Consider the following 14,970-nt stretch of genomic DNA (forward strand, 5'->3'; position numbering starts at 1 on the left):
CCACGGCAAGCTGGGGCCCGGTTTCTCTTGGAAACTAAAGTCAGTCCCAGCCTTCGTCGTCAAACCGTCGTCCGCCGGGAGAGCCACCACAGCTTGGGGGGCCGTGAGGAACAATCGGCTATTTTGATCTTCGTGAGGTCTGTGATCTCCTTGCCCGGCGACATGAAGAGAGATGCGGTTTGGCAGGAACGTGGAGGCATTTCAGGACCTCAGCACCTCAGGACCTCAGGCTCCATCACACGCTTCCCCGGGGACCTGCTCGTGCACAGCGCCAGAGTAGACATTGGCTCTGCCGTGTATTTCTCGGCGTTTTAGGTGTGGGTCTCTAGCGAACGTCCCAGTCTCCCGACTCTTGTCTGCCGTGTCCATTGCCTCTCTCCTCCCCTGCCAGTAACGAGTCCGGGCCGGGCCAGCTTCGATCAGATGAAGTCACAGGGGAAAGGTCTTCATAAAGCGGACCTGTGGGGACCCGCAGACCTGTTTTTGTCCCTCGAACCCTGAGTTGGGGAGTGCGGGGCACCGACGGTTGCAGGGCCCAGGCTCGCTCAGGAGCTCCTCTGAGACCGTCTCTTTCTCTTGTTCCTTCTGGTGTTTGAAGCCTGTTGCCTACTGCTTTCCCCTTTTCTTCTCCCTTTTAAAAAATTCCCCATTTTTTCACTTAGAAAAAAATTATTTATACGATTGAGATCCACTAATTAAAGCCATTTTCTGGTATTTGGTTACTGGAGCGTTTGATGTCTCTCTGACAAGACCATGAAATGCACAGAGTGTCCACAGGGACAGAATTTGCTGAACACGGCTCTTTGTAAATGAGGGGACACAGTGTCGCAGCAGCTCATGAATATGGAACGCCCATGATGCCACCTCAGTGGACTTGGGAACACAGATGAATCCTGTCATGTGCTAAATGAGACCAATTTCTTTCACTTAACTTCATCTTCAATCAGACCTTCTTCCATTTGCCTGTTTAAAATTCCCCATACGTGATGCAGAAGGTAACAGCATTCAGTAAAACAAAGTTTTGCAGCTGCAGAGAAAAATTATAATGATCTCTGGCTTCAAGTTGCCATCTCCCGAAAACATGGGCATTGTTTCACTTAAGAGCTCTGCTGAGGTCTTTTGACTTTGGGCACAGAATTAGGGGCTGTGTGGACCACTGTCTCTGCGGTGTCCTTAAGCATTATGTCCAGATCCCCCTCGTGTGGATTAGATATTGAGGTTGGCTATGGACGGTGGACGTGAGCCATGAAGAGCCTTTGGGTGCTCTGTGGTGGCCAGTGCGCCGAGTGGGAGAGCAGCTCGGGGAAGAGATTGCACGTAACCAAGCAGGGCCTTTGCCAGAGGGAGCTCAGTTAGTGGATGGCCGAGAGGGACGGATGTCATCAGAAGGCACCCGGCGGAACCTGGCAAGGTAGGCCAACCACTTATATCATTTACTAAGATGTCAAGATGAGAAGGTGCTAGAGTGTAGAAGAGACTTTAATGGAGCTCTCCAGAAACGCCTGTGGATGCGACCAGGAAATCCCATTCGGAAATCTCCAAACAAGGAAATCGGCAAAAACCTCAAGGGATACAGAGAACAGGGGCTCCAGGGTGGGACCCAGGGTCTGGATTAGGGGGCCCCCTTTGTTCTCTTCTTCTTGCAGGACTTAGCTTTATATCCCAGGTTAAGAGTCGGAGTCACGCTCAGGGTGTATGCTGCGTGCTGAGTCCAGTCTTCGAAAATCACTTTCTGTTCTAGTACCAAAACAGGCCAACGACACCGGGGTTTGAACGCGGGCCATCTCGCACACAATGCATCGCAGAGATCTGGAGCCAGCTTTATTGGACGAGGCAGGCTGCCTTCTTACTGTCAGGCCACAGGGGCTGAAAAGGAGCCCTCTGGGACTTCACTGGGTAGTTAGCTTTTTAGTGTGTGCGTGTGATGATATTACCCATAACGAATGTATTTCGGGGCAAATGGCAGCTTCTCACATCTTTGAAACCAGTTGCAATCGATCCTGCTGGTGTTCCTACATGTTTCTATTATTTATTTAAGCACCCCTCGTTTCTGTGGTTTCATCCGGTAGTTGGTTTGTTGGGTAGATCTGTTGGCAGACGGGTGTTCTGGATCGTAATGAGTTGCCCATTTGGCAGTCTGTCTCTTTGAAGTAACTTCTTACGATTGTTGCTATGCACTGACAGACCTTTACTGGGGGCTTCCAGAAGGTGGAGCGATACAGGGGAGCACTCCAGAAGTCCAAACAGAAAGAAACACGGGTTAGTGAAGAGCAGTGTGACCCAGCCTCGGGATGGGAGCCCTGTGGTCCATACTGCCAAAATATGAGTGAGTCTTCCTCTGTAACTTTGTGCCCACTTATCCGTTGTTTCCTGTGCAGACACAGGTCCTTCCCAGGCAGGCCTTGCAGCTGTCAAGTGAGGCAGAACCTTTGCTAGGATGTTATCGAATCCAGGAAGTATCCAAGGATTGTGTCCGTGTTGTGTATAGACAACTATGGACTCGGTAGCACTTATAGCATAATTGGAACGAAACAGATCAACGTGGCTCGTCCCTGTGTGTGACTTTCAGATGGGAGGAGAATCTATTGATTGGGTTCTGTTCGGTTGTCACTTGGTTTGCTAGTCCTTGGGAATGCAGAAGTGACTGGGAACTGCTCTCTGCCCTCTGCTAGCGGGGCATCTAGGGGGCAGACCCAGGGCAAATTTCCTGTACTCTGCCCACACAGTGGCCGCTACCTGTTGGATTCCAAGGTGAGTCACAAAAGAAAGGATTTTACATTTTCCTGATTCTGCTTGTATTACTATTTTTTTTAAGGTGTGGTCCCTCCCTCTGCCACTTTGCCATGCTTCATCAATCTTGGTTTTCCTGTCATGTGCCCTAGAAGGTCTTGTGTATAGCAGACACCCAGTCCATGTTTCCTGGCTGGCCGATGCAGGTCCTTCCTCACCTGCCACCAGGCACCCTCTCTCCTCCCCCACCCCCCCCACCCCCGCCCCATCACTCTCCCCTGGCCCCTGGGCCGCCGACATTGGCCTTTTTCCAGTTTCTTCAGTGCTGGGAGATACTTCTCACCTCACAGCGCCTTTGCACCTGCCGTCCCTGCCTGCTTTAATCCTGTCTGTCCTTCGGCTTTGAGCTGCGTCGTCCCTCATTTAGAGACCTTCCCCAACTCCCCACCCCACCTTCCAAAGTTCTAAATGAGATCTCTGAACCAGATTAAATGCATTATGGAGCACCCATTCAATAGAATCCTAGGTGGCCATTTAAAAGAATAAGATTTACAGTACATTTATTGACAAGGGGAGAGAAAGCAAATTGCAGAACCATGCATGTGTAAAGTGATCCCGTTCACAAACATTTTTTAAAGGACATACGTGTTGCGGTAGGTACACATTCTTTTCAGTAAATACAAGAAATTGTTAATAGCACCTCTAGGGAGACAGACTGGGGCTCACATAAGAATAGGAAGTTTTTCATTTTAACCTTTTCTGGAGCATTTGAATTGTTACCACATGTGATATTTTACATTCGAAGAATAAGACAATTCGTTGTTTCGGCCCTGGTACTTTCCGGCGCTCCACGAAGACAAGGACTGTCTTTTATTTGCTGTTGTTACTGGCACCGCGTGGCATTGCACCTTTCAGATGCTCAGTGTTCCTTGGATGAATGAACGAATAAACAAGCAAATGCAGTTTCCCCACGTGCGGCTAACCAGGTGACACGTAGGGAGACCAGCAGGTTGAACAGGCAGGAGAGATGGCTAACAGAAGAGGTGGGGAGCAAGGGCAAAGAGCAAAGAGAACCCGTTCGGTCGAAGGAGTCGGAGCTGGGAAAGAGAAGCACATGATGGTGGCCTGTGTCCGGGTGGCGGTCCGTGTGAGGTCATAGCCCTCCTGCCTTGCTCCCCTTTTCTGAGACTGTTTGAGGTGCTCAGTCGCCTCCATGGGGCCAGTTTAGTAAGACACGGGCCACAGGGAGGAGTCCCCAGGCCTCCGGTGTCACTGCGCTCTTTCCATTCTGTTCCATTTGGCCTTGCTGAGGCAGTGGTGAGTTGGGGCATATGGCGAGGGAGAGACTTAGCTTATTTGTGGTGATGGGAATCAGGAGAAATACCAGAACAGAGGTCGTTGAATCTTTAGAGTAAAAGCTGTCCAGACTCCGCTCTACGAGTGCCTTTGAGGGCACTGTTCATTTGCAAAGAGAGCACGAGTGGGCGAGGATGAGCTCATGGGTTGCAGTCGGACAGAGCCGGAAACCTGGCGCTGTCCGTTGTTGATGATCTCAGCTCACGCCAGCTGCTGAATCTTGCTGAGCCTCACTGTTCTCGCCTGCAAAATGGGCAAGAGCAAATGAGATGCTGAAGGTAGAGCATATAGTTTCTCTGCAGGCTCAACACTTTATCTGTTAAGTGAATAAGAATAGCTCTAGAATCTTTATTATGCACGGAGCAGAGTTTGGCATTTTGTATGGTTAGTATTTTGTAAAGATGATGCCATTTAATGCTTGTAACAACCGTATGCGGTAGGTGAAATTCCCCCTTTTACAGATGAAACCACTGAGGCACGGAGAGGATAGTCACACAGCTGGTAGGTGGGGAAGCCAGGATTGGAAGCCACCCATCCTGCCTCCGGAGCCTGCGTCTTAACCACGGGATGGACGTCCTGCCCATATACTTAACCCACTCACTGTTTCTGTTCACGTTCTTCTTGCTTTTAGCAGCGCAGAAGAACAGGAGAATAAAGTCAATAGAACCATTACATTTTTTCAAAATAGCGGTAGCTTTTCAGCAGCGCTAGAGCAGACCCCCTGTATTCCTCTTACCGTCTCTGTTAAAAATCACGCGCTTTCTATTTCATTTTATTAGAAATTTGTTTTCTGGGGCGCCTGGGTGGCGCAGTCGGTTAAGCGTCTGACTTCAGCCAGGTCACGATCTCGCGGTCCGTGAGTTCGAGCCCCACGTCAGGCTCTGGGCTGATGGCTCGGAGCCTGGAGCCTGTTTCCGATTCTGTGTCTCCCTCTCTCTCTGCCCCTCCCCCGTTCATGCTCTGTCTCTCTCTGTCCCAAAAATAAATAAAAAACGTTGAAAAAAAAAAAATTAAAAAAAAAAATTAAAAAAAAAAATTTGTTTTCTATTTGAGCACAGTTGACATACAATGTTACATTAGTAACGTTCCGAGAGTCACGCTTGGGGTCCTGAACCAGACTGGGTCACCGGTCCAGACGTGCAGGCCAAGCGGCCATAACCGAGCATTCCCGGTATATACTTTTGTGATGAAGCGGATTTCACAAGTCCGTTTTCTGAAACCTTCTAGGGGAAGACGAGGTGGGAAGGAGCAAGGCCGAACAAGTTACGTATACATGAAAGCTTGTCTGTGAGAGTAAATCAGGAACTGTAAAACTGTGAAGTTCTTTGAAGTTTGCCCCAAACCGGCTCCACGGCCACCTGTTCCACGGGGGCCGGGAGTTGGACGGCCCGACTCTGCTGCGATGGCTCAAGCTGTCACCGCACCGGAATGGTCCAGCTTGCCTCAGCCTGGCTGTCATCGCTGGCTCTGTCCCACTCAGGCGGTTCACCGGGTTCTGTTGGGCACCGGGCTTCCAATTAGAGAGAAATCCCACTGTGTGGCCGGCCTCACCAGTGCCACTCTGAGAGGCCCCTTTGCCAAGGCCCGGGCTGACCTCTGATCTGTCACAGATGGGCCAGCCCCACACTCCTTTGTGCGCATTTGGAGGAGGGGGGCGGGGACGAGGAGGGAAGCCCGTGAGGAGTCGGAGTGGACATTGGGCAGAAGTGCAGTTCCTCAGAGCCGGGAGGAGCGGGGCGGAGTTGACAGGACCCAAATGCTAACGCTGTGGAGGGAGAGGGGACTCGGGGAAGACCCCGTCCTGAGCCCTAAGCCCAGCGTGGGGCCTTCTCTTGCCACCTTCTGAATATTCATCTCAGGCTGGACTCCACACCGAGGCGAGCCGGGGGCAGCTAACTGGCTCGCTCCAACACTGTCACAGTGCTGATGGCGCGTGGCACAGCCAGCTTCCTCCCTGCCCCGCCGCTCGGCCCGGGCTCAGGGACGGTGCTGTCAGCGGCTCTCACCGTGGACGGCATTAATCACGCAGAGCGAGAGTGAACAAGAAGGCAAAATTCCTATTAGCATAAGAGGTAGAATCTTAGAGGACTCCACGTCTAATTCTTCAGCAGGACGGAGAGACAGAATCTAAGCCCTCCACAGCTGCTTTCTGGACAGAGGACTTGCCGGATGTGGATCGTTATTTTGGGGGTGGTGTGCGAGTGTTCTTTATTTCCCCTCTCAGCCATTCCTTTTCTTAAGCCCTTTTGATTCTTTTAATCACTGCCTTTAACTCTCGGTCTCATTTTCTGTGTCTCCGTCTCTCCCTTGCCTACCTCCTCCCTCTCTTTCCAGGTACGGCATCTGTAGCTCTGCGGTCGGAGGCCGTAATAAAGACACCAGGCTCGGAGTTGACATTTATATACTGAGGCTTAGCTGGACCAGAGCAGTTGCAAAGTCTGAATAATGAATAGTCTGAAAGTGGCAGAAGGGTCTTCCCAGCTGTTCTTGGAATGACTCTGCATGTCTTTTAAAGATTAAATTGGGGGCGCCTGGGTGGCTCGGTCGGTAAGTGTCCGACTTCAGCTCAGGTCGTGATCTCACAGATCGTGGGTTCGAGCCCCTCGTCGGGCTCTGCTCTGACAGCTCGGAGCCTGGAGCCTGCTTCGGATTCTGTGTCTCCCTCTCTCTCTGCCCCTTCCCAACTCATGCTCTGTCTCTCTCAACAATAAATAAACATTAAAAAAAATTTTTTTAACGAAATAAAATTGAATTTAGTCCATGGAAGCAAAAACAAAGAGTTTCTTCACTATTCAGTCTTCACTGGGCTTTTCCTCCTGATGTTTGTGGTTGGATTGGGAATTCTAGGATGCTTTCTCTCCACTTGGCCTTTTTTTCTGCCCCCTCTCTTTTTTTACTCTGACCGGTTGAAACAAAGAAAACCCCTCAACCAGTCAGTGATGCTCATTTGGAAAAGGAAATACTTCTTTAGGGCGTTAGGTTGTCCCCGTGACAAGAGGGGCTGTTTTGGGGAAGTCACCACTTGCTTCTCTGCTTCTCTCGGCCTCTCTGCTCACGTGACTCTGTTGGACTAATGAACGAGATGTCCCCTCCTGTGTCTGGATGTCTGTCTCACATGTACAGTTTGAAGAAGGGAAATCTCCATGACCCAGCAAGAGACGTGTCATCTTTAAAATCGGCATTCTTTATTATATCAGACCTGGCAAGACTGAGCCCAGGGACACCGCTGGGGAACCACTTCATCTCATTAGGTGTGAAATGTCCTTCAGAGTCAGGCTCAGGGCCATGACGGCCGTGATGATTGCAGGGATTACGACGAGCTAATGCACGGGTGGACCTCGGTCATGAGGTGGCTCGTTCACCGGCTCCTCCAATGTAAACTTCCCCAAGTACAGTCGGGGACTCTCTTCCCATTTCTTTACATTTCTCATTGGGAGGGCCACTCCAAGGGCTCCTAACCTGGAGCATACAGGTTTCTTTGGATCACCAAAGAAATCTTAGGAAAAAGTACAGAATCCTGAGCCCCGCCCAGGAGGTTCTAATCCAGCAGGTGGCTGGGGTAACGCCTGGGATTCGGAAACGGTTGCAGCCCACCTTTGGTTTCAGGCACACCTCTAGTTCAGTACCGCAGCCCTAGATGGGGACCCCGGAGGCCAGAGACTGTGTCTGAGTATCTGTCCTACCCCCCCGCTGGCACGTTGAAGGTGGTAAATACACGGAGAAGCGGGCGAGATCCCTCCCTACTCACGCTGCCGACAGTGCTTTCTCCTCCTCTCGTTGCAGATATTCCTGTTATTCCGGATCTGGAAGAAGTACAGGAAGAAGACTTCGCTTTGCAGGTGGCAGCCCCCCCCAGGTACGTTACATTAGGTGTGGAGTTGGCGGGAGGCGGAGAGCATGTGAATTGAACACATGCCGAATACCGCGTACAGCGGGGCTGCTCCCCCCACCCCCCCAGTGGAGACGGGAAGTTGCTGGTGATGGGTTCCTGCCCGGGTTCCCGTGTTACTAGGCATATTCTTCCCACTTTGGTCCTTCCTCGCTGCCCAGGAGGCTCTGGGGATGGTGGCCCGGCAGCCCGCCTGGAACCCGTCCTGCCTGGGATTCCTCCTCACCTTCTCTCTTTCCTGCAGCATCCAGGTCAACCGGGTGATGACCTACCGTGACCTGGACAATGACCTCATGAAGTACTCAGCCTTTCAGACCTTGGTGAGTGCGGCAGCTCTTGTGCAGAGGGGGGGGCTCCGGGCCTCATCTCCTCCGCGGGTCTCTGGGGCCTCCTGGCGACAGTCCCTTTGCCGGAGGCATTCCCCTCGGGTATTACGGCATCCCTGGGCCCCACCTGTCCCAGTGTGTCCCGGGGCCAGGCTCCCACCTGCTTCCATGGGGCCCCCCGGCCTCAGGAGGTACCATAGCCCTATAGATCCGGCGCTGTCACGCCCTGCCCACTTGGTGCTGACCTTCCTGCAAAGAATGTCCAACCTGTAGGATGCTGTGGCATGCCCTCATTCCTCAGTGGCTACGAGGTCCACTCACAGTTTTCCTCTTTTTAAGGCATTTCTGCAGGTCTCGGTTTGGGAAGTTCCACCACACACAACCTGACCCTCCTCACTTTGCAAGACATAGGTGTCCAGAGCACCCCCCCACCCCCACCCCGGGGAAACACAAGCTGGTTTGTTTGCTTGCTCATTTGTTTGCATCCTTGCATCCACAGGATGGAGAGATTGACCTGAAGCTCCTCACCAAAGTCCTGGCGCCAGAGCACGAAGTCCGAGAGGTCAGTAGCAGCAGAAGCTCCTTCCGGTGGGCTGCGTCATCCCCGCGACCAGCCGGCTCCCCAGCGTGAGCTCTGCCTCCCCGAGGCCGAAGGGTGGGGGAGGTCGGCTGTGACCGCGGGGAAAGGCCTTCTGCCTTCATCTTATCCAGCGCCGCCTCTCCGGGCAGGATGACGTCAGCTGGGACTGGGACCGTCTGTACACCGAGGTGTCCTCAGAGCTCCTCACCGAATGGGACCTGCTGCAGGCGGAGAAGGAGGACCCCGTGGGACAGCCCACGCACACCTGAGCCCTTGGCGGTCGGCAGACTCCTGTCCCCGTACAGAGTAATTTCTGCTTCGGACTTGAAAAAACGCGATAAGCCTACAGCTGAAGAAGCTTGCCGGTAGCTTAGCATTTTTGTATGGAATATTTTGTAATAAAAATGCTTATTTTCAGTAGACCATGTTGGATCATTCAGGTGTAATAAATTGCTTTATGCTGTGGCCATCTCTTCCTTTTCTTTCCAGCAGCCTCTTGGAAAGATTCGTCAAGAGTGAAGGAGGGCAGCTTTTAAACAGTCTGACGGGTTTGCTCCCCGCTGTTGAAGAGCATGAGGGAAAGCTAGACTCAGGGGGAGAGGAATGGCGCCCCTTCTAGAAAGTGTTCGGTTCACAGAGGCCACAGCATTTCCCGGGAGCACCTGTCTACTTGGAAGCACCTGGAAGCAGGGGTATGGGAGGCTGCAAGCCGCTACCTGCCGGGATCCGGGGTGGGGGGGGCCTGGCAGGACGCCTTTCTTACTGCGGACGTTCAGTTACGTTAGTGAAATTTTACTGTCTCCTTCATGCTGTCGGGCAGCTTAGCTGAGGAGACGGCAAAAAGTGGGCGCGCTAAGGCGACCCATTCCTCACAGCGGGACTTGGGAGCTATTCTCACAGCACCCCCTTTCTCCTTTCTTCTTGCAGCCCATGACCAGGGCTCCCCAGGCATGCCCTTCCTTTCCGCCACGGGCTCCCAGAGCCTCGATGCTAGCTCTCATTAGAAGCGGCCGGCTTGCCCGCTCCGAGCATCCCACAGAATGCTCTCTCTCGGGGAGCCTGGGACCCCCTCTGACCTTTCAGATACTAGCCGCTCGTCTCCACTGCCCCCCGAAGCATCATCGCTGCCTGTTTGCAAACCATGCCGACGTCTGGAGCAGAGCCCAGCCCTCTTTCTAAACAGAGACCTCTTTTGTTTTTGTTTTTCTCTCTTTCTCCCCCAAGACCTCTCATCTGAGGACAGGGACGTCTCCCTGCCCGCCTCCCCTAGATGCCACCTTGGATCAGGCCCATGCAGGCTGGCAGCTGCTGACTAAGCCCCGCTCCTCGGCCACGGCCACGGGGAGCTCGAGTGCTGCTCTCATCCAGCCTGGAAAGCCCTTCATTAAAATTCAGTAAAACAAAGAGGCTCAACACTTCAAAAACCCACTGGGGGGTTATTTTTGTATGACTACTAGTGCCCTTCCCCAGTGAGCCATGAGGGCTCCAGAGCCAGCAAAGAGACTGTGTGGCTGTTAATTATAAACTCAGGGATTTAGTGGCTTTGGGGCCCCTTTTCCTCCTCTTCCAGAGTCACACGGTTAGCCCGGCCAGCCCCTCTTTGGAATAATTCCCATGGTCACTGAGAACTTTGTGTCCAAGCTTGTTTTTCTTGAGCACCATTCTGAAACCCAAAGGAGAAAGGTCTTTCTAGTACCTTAATTACTAGCAAATTCAGCCGCCTCGGGACTCTGATAACCTTGGAGGTCTGTGGCCAGCCTGAGCAAGTGGCTAGGGGTCGACATCCTTCCTCCCTTTATTTTACGATTGCAGTGGCAGCAAGGTCTAACGCGTCATGAGCCCTCACCACGTGCCAGGCACGGGGTTCAGCACGTACGAATCATCTAGCTTAATCCCGACAACCACCCAGTGAAGCACAGAATGTTTGTTATCCCATTTTACAGATAAGGAAACCGAGGCTCAGAGAGGTAAAGAGATTGATTGCCCAAGATAATCCAGCTACTTAGTGGCGGTGCTGGAACTCAAAACCAAGTTCTCTGACACCTCTGTACTTTTAACACTTGTGTTAAAACGAATCTTCTGCCGCCTCCAGCTTGGGAACGTCCTCGAATTTCCAGCAGGCCGAATTCGCAGCGTGCTGACCAAGCCCCGCCCCCCACGCCAGGCATCCCTTCTTTCGGTGGAGTGAGCACAGGGCAGAGGGCTTCTGTCCGGCCTGGGGGGGGCGAAGCCTCTCAACACGGCTGAGCTGCAGAGTCCCGGCCCCAGGAAGGTACAGATGACCTGGGTGGGGAACAGCTCTAAGTCATATGAGCTGAGCCCGGCTGAGAGTCACGGTCAGGCCACACGTGGCCAAGTCTCCTGTCACCTGTCGGCTTCGTCCTTTACACAGCATTTCAGGGGTCCTGGGAAACGACCTAGTTCTTACCTGACTTCTGAGATATCTTCCTTATGTTCCAACCAGCAGTGTCGCCCAGCCCAGCCTCCCTAGAAGAGGGCTCGACAGGTGTGACAGAACGGACAAGCGTCTACAGGTACCCACGGTGTGGTTTTCTGCATGCGCGTCGGGGAGGCGCGGAACGGGTCCTAGGGACGCTGCCTCCTTCATGGGGCACCTCGGCGGGCTCCCGTCACCCCCCGAGCTGCTGAGAAGCGCCAGCTGGTCTCTGACAAAATCTCCCGTGGCATCTTTGGCATTGGGTGGTAGCTGCAGAGATGCTATTCGTGGGCCGGGCCCTGGTGGGGGAGTTTGTTCCTTCGTGAGATCTGGATTGCTGTTTAGCCAGGCTCTGTCGTAGGTGCTCCAGCCAGAGAACTAGGTAAGCCACACTCCCTTCCCTCTGCTGGGGGGGGGGGGGGGGATGGACAAATAAGTCAAACACATGGCATGTCAGATGGTGATAGATGCAGAAAATTAAAGCTGGAATCAGGAGTTACGATTTTTTTTTTTAATTTTTTAATGTTTACTTTTGAGAGAGAGAGAGAGGGAGACAGAGTGCGAGCAGAGGAGGGAGAGAGAGAGGGAGACACAGAATCTGAAGCAGGCTCCAGGCTCTGAGCTCTCAGCACAGAGCCTGATGTGGGTCTCGAGCTCACGAGCCGTGAGATCATGACCGGCGCTGAAGTCGGGTCGGATGCTCAACCGACTGAGCCACCCAGGTGCCCCAGGAGTTATACATTTTAAATGGAGTAGTTAGGGGAAGCCTCACTGAGAAGGTGACATTTTGAACAAAGACCTGAAGAAGGCGAAGGGATGACAAGACTGGTAAGTGGATGACAAGACTGCACAGCGTTCTGAGCAGAGAGGACAGTACGTGCAGACCAGACGCTGGCAGGTCAGCGTGCATGGGGTGGGGGGGGGTAAGGGGAGAGCAGATGTTCTGTCTGGCTGCACCGGGAGCCTGGGCGTATTGCAGAGAGGGCATCAGGGGGCGTGGGGTCCACTCCCTCCAGTGACACGAGCATTTCCAGGTCTCCTCGGCCTCGCCGGGCAGCCTTTGGGAAACTCAAGCTGCTGTGTGGCCTGTTGGTGCCTCTGCCTGGAAAAAGCAGGACAGTTCTTGCTACATTGAGAGAGAGGGAAACCATGAGCCCTGCTGCCATGGACCGAGGCCGAGGAGGCCTGGGAATGCTCGTGTCACTGGAGGGAGTGGACCCCACGGCACGGACCCCTGCGTGGAACACGCCCTGGAAACTTGCAGTGCCGATGAAAAGTCCAAGCAAGAAATCCACGTGGGCAGGCCTGTCGCTGAACCTGAGGTCATCTCTGTCCCTGATTGTTGGCTCGCATTTGCTGAACCCCAACGCACTCCAGACAGGCTTTAGGAACCATGTGCTGCAGACAGAAACTGATGCTGGTGCCTGCTCAGTGTTGCCTGACCGAAATGTGTGGCTTCCGTAAATCAGGGCCTTTCTTGCTTAGTGGTGAGGGCGGCTCCTCGCAGCGTTGACCCTGCAGACCTGAATGAAAGGTAGTGTTTGCTACAGTGAGCTGAGGAAGGTGAGCATCCTGGCTCGGCTTGTCCAAGCAGTGCTGTGCTTCTCTCCTAGGGCCAAAGAGCCATTGGGGGTGTGACTAGCTGGGGAGGGGCGGGGGCGGGGTGGGGGAAGGGATAGGGCACAGGAGCAAAGGACACAGCTTCCGGAATCAGCCTGGGTTCCAGTCCCAGCTCTCCCACTGGTGGCTGTGGGTCCTTGAGTGAGGTGCTTTCCTATCCTGATCCTGTTTTCTCATCTGTAAAATGGGCGTGATGCTAGCACTGTCCTCCTAGGATTGTGATTGCCCAGTTAAAGCTGACTACTCTTCGAGTTTAGAACTGGACGGGCTCAAAGAGTGAACATAGGTAGGGGCGCTTGGGAGCATAGTTGACCATCTGACTCTTGATCTCGGTTCAGGTCATGATCTCATGGTTCATGAACATAGGTTAAGTCGCATTGGATGTTTTATTGCAACGACAGTGCATTTTGCTAGGGGATATCACCTTCATTTCCTCTCCTGCTACCAGAATGGTTTGCCACCAGGGTCTTTTGTTTTTGTAGCAACTTTATTAAGGTACAATATGCACGCCTTAAAAGTCACCCACTGAAAGCACACAACCCATTGATTTTAGTAAATTTACAAAGCGGTGCTGCCATCACCATCGTCCTGACGTTCATCCCCCTACAACGTTCCCTCCTGTCTGTTTATGGTACATCCCTGCTCCCGCTCCCAGCCCTAAGGCAACCACTCGTCTGCTTTCTGACCCTGTCAATTTGTCGTTTCTGGAAATTGCATTTAAATGGATATGATGGCGCTGCTTTCACTTCACAGGTTTTCACGGTCTATCCACGTCATAGCACGTGTCACTGGTTTGTTCTTTTGATTGTTGAACAGTGTCCCATTGGACAGGTTCACACCACACTGTTCTTATCCATTCAGCAGTTGATGGGCTTTTGTCCTGTTTCCAGTTTGGGGCTATGATCAATGATGCCCCTGTGGACATCCAAGTACATGTCTTTGTGTGGACCCCTGGTTTCATTTCTCTTAGGTAGATTCCTAGGAGCAAAATTACGGGGTCTATGCTGTGTTTAACTTTTTTTTTTTTTTCTGTTTCTTTACATACTTTATGTAAAATTTCAAAAAATGTGAAAGGGCAAACAAAATAGTTTCAGAATTATTTACGTTTAACTTTTTAAGAAACTGCCAAACTGGATTTCAGGGCAACAGTTTTGTTTTGTTTGTTTTTCAGTGCTTTAGGGTATCAGGATTAATAAAGTACTCAATTTTTTTCTTGTAATTTTTCCTTAAGTTTTTAAAAAAAAATTTTTTTAGTGTGTTTTTATTTTTGAGTGAGAGAGACAGAGTGTGAGCAAGGGAGGGGCAGAGAGAGAGGGAGACACAGAATTCAAAGCAGGCTCCAGGCTCTGAACTGTCAGCACAGAGCCTGACATGGGACTCGAATTCACAAACCATGAGTTCATGACCTGAGCCAAAGTGGGACACTTAGCTGGCTGAGCCACCCAGGGACCCCTTAAGTTTTTCAAAGGTGGTAGTTCAGTTTATAGGAGGTGCAATCTGCTCCTTCCATCCTTCCTTCCTTCCTTCCTTCCTTCCTTCCTTCCTGTCATTGAACTTATCTCGGTTTTGAGAGTGAAGAGCTCATCTGTCTGTTTCCCCCACCAGCCTGTAAGCTTCTTCAGGATAAGAAGGGGTGTTGTTTGAGTTTCTATAGAGCCCCTCGCGCATTCCAAGAGTTCCACGTCAAATAAGACGTGGTCCCGACCCGAGGGGCTCACAAACTAGTAGAGAAATAGATAGGTTGCATCTGTGTTTTCAAAGCACTGCCTCTGAAAACCACAGAGGCTCTCCAGAAGAGTGGAAGAACCCCAAGCCATCCATTGCAAAGCGCAGATGAAAATGGGGACAGAGGGAGCTTCGTATGTCCACCGAGAAGTACAGAGGTGGGGTTGGTTTGCTTAGAGCAGGGTCCGCAAACCGCAGCCCACGGGCCAAATCCAGCTGCCACTGTTCCTATAAAAGTTTTCCTGGAGCACAGCCATGCTCTTTCGTTTACATATTGTCCATGGCTGCCTCTGTGCCACGATCGCAG

At 52.2% G+C, this 14,970-nt stretch overlaps 1 protein-coding gene across 1 annotated transcript in view; it reads left to right on the forward strand.

The window, feature by feature from the left end:
• IFT43 (intraflagellar transport 43) overlaps positions 1–9,346 on the forward strand; it is an 82,259-nt gene extending 72,913 nt beyond the window's left edge. Inside the window, exons 6-9 of the mRNA XM_078447983.2 lie at positions 7,870–7,942; positions 8,220–8,295; positions 8,801–8,863; positions 9,031–9,346. Coding sequence (XP_078304109.1) covers positions 7,870–7,942; positions 8,220–8,295; positions 8,801–8,863; positions 9,031–9,150 — 332 coding nt within the window. The 3' untranslated portion in view covers positions 9,151–9,346. The remainder of the gene's footprint in view (positions 1–7,869; positions 7,943–8,219; positions 8,296–8,800; positions 8,864–9,030) is intronic.
• Positions 9,347–14,970: the final 5,624 nt, after the last annotated feature.

The sequence above is a fragment of the Panthera onca genome, chromosome B3 (genome assembly GCF_046562875.1).
Source record: "Panthera onca isolate mPanOnc1 chromosome B3, mPanOnc1 haplotype 2, whole genome shotgun sequence".
NCBI classification, from domain to species: domain Eukaryota; kingdom Metazoa; phylum Chordata; class Mammalia; order Carnivora; family Felidae; genus Panthera; species Panthera onca.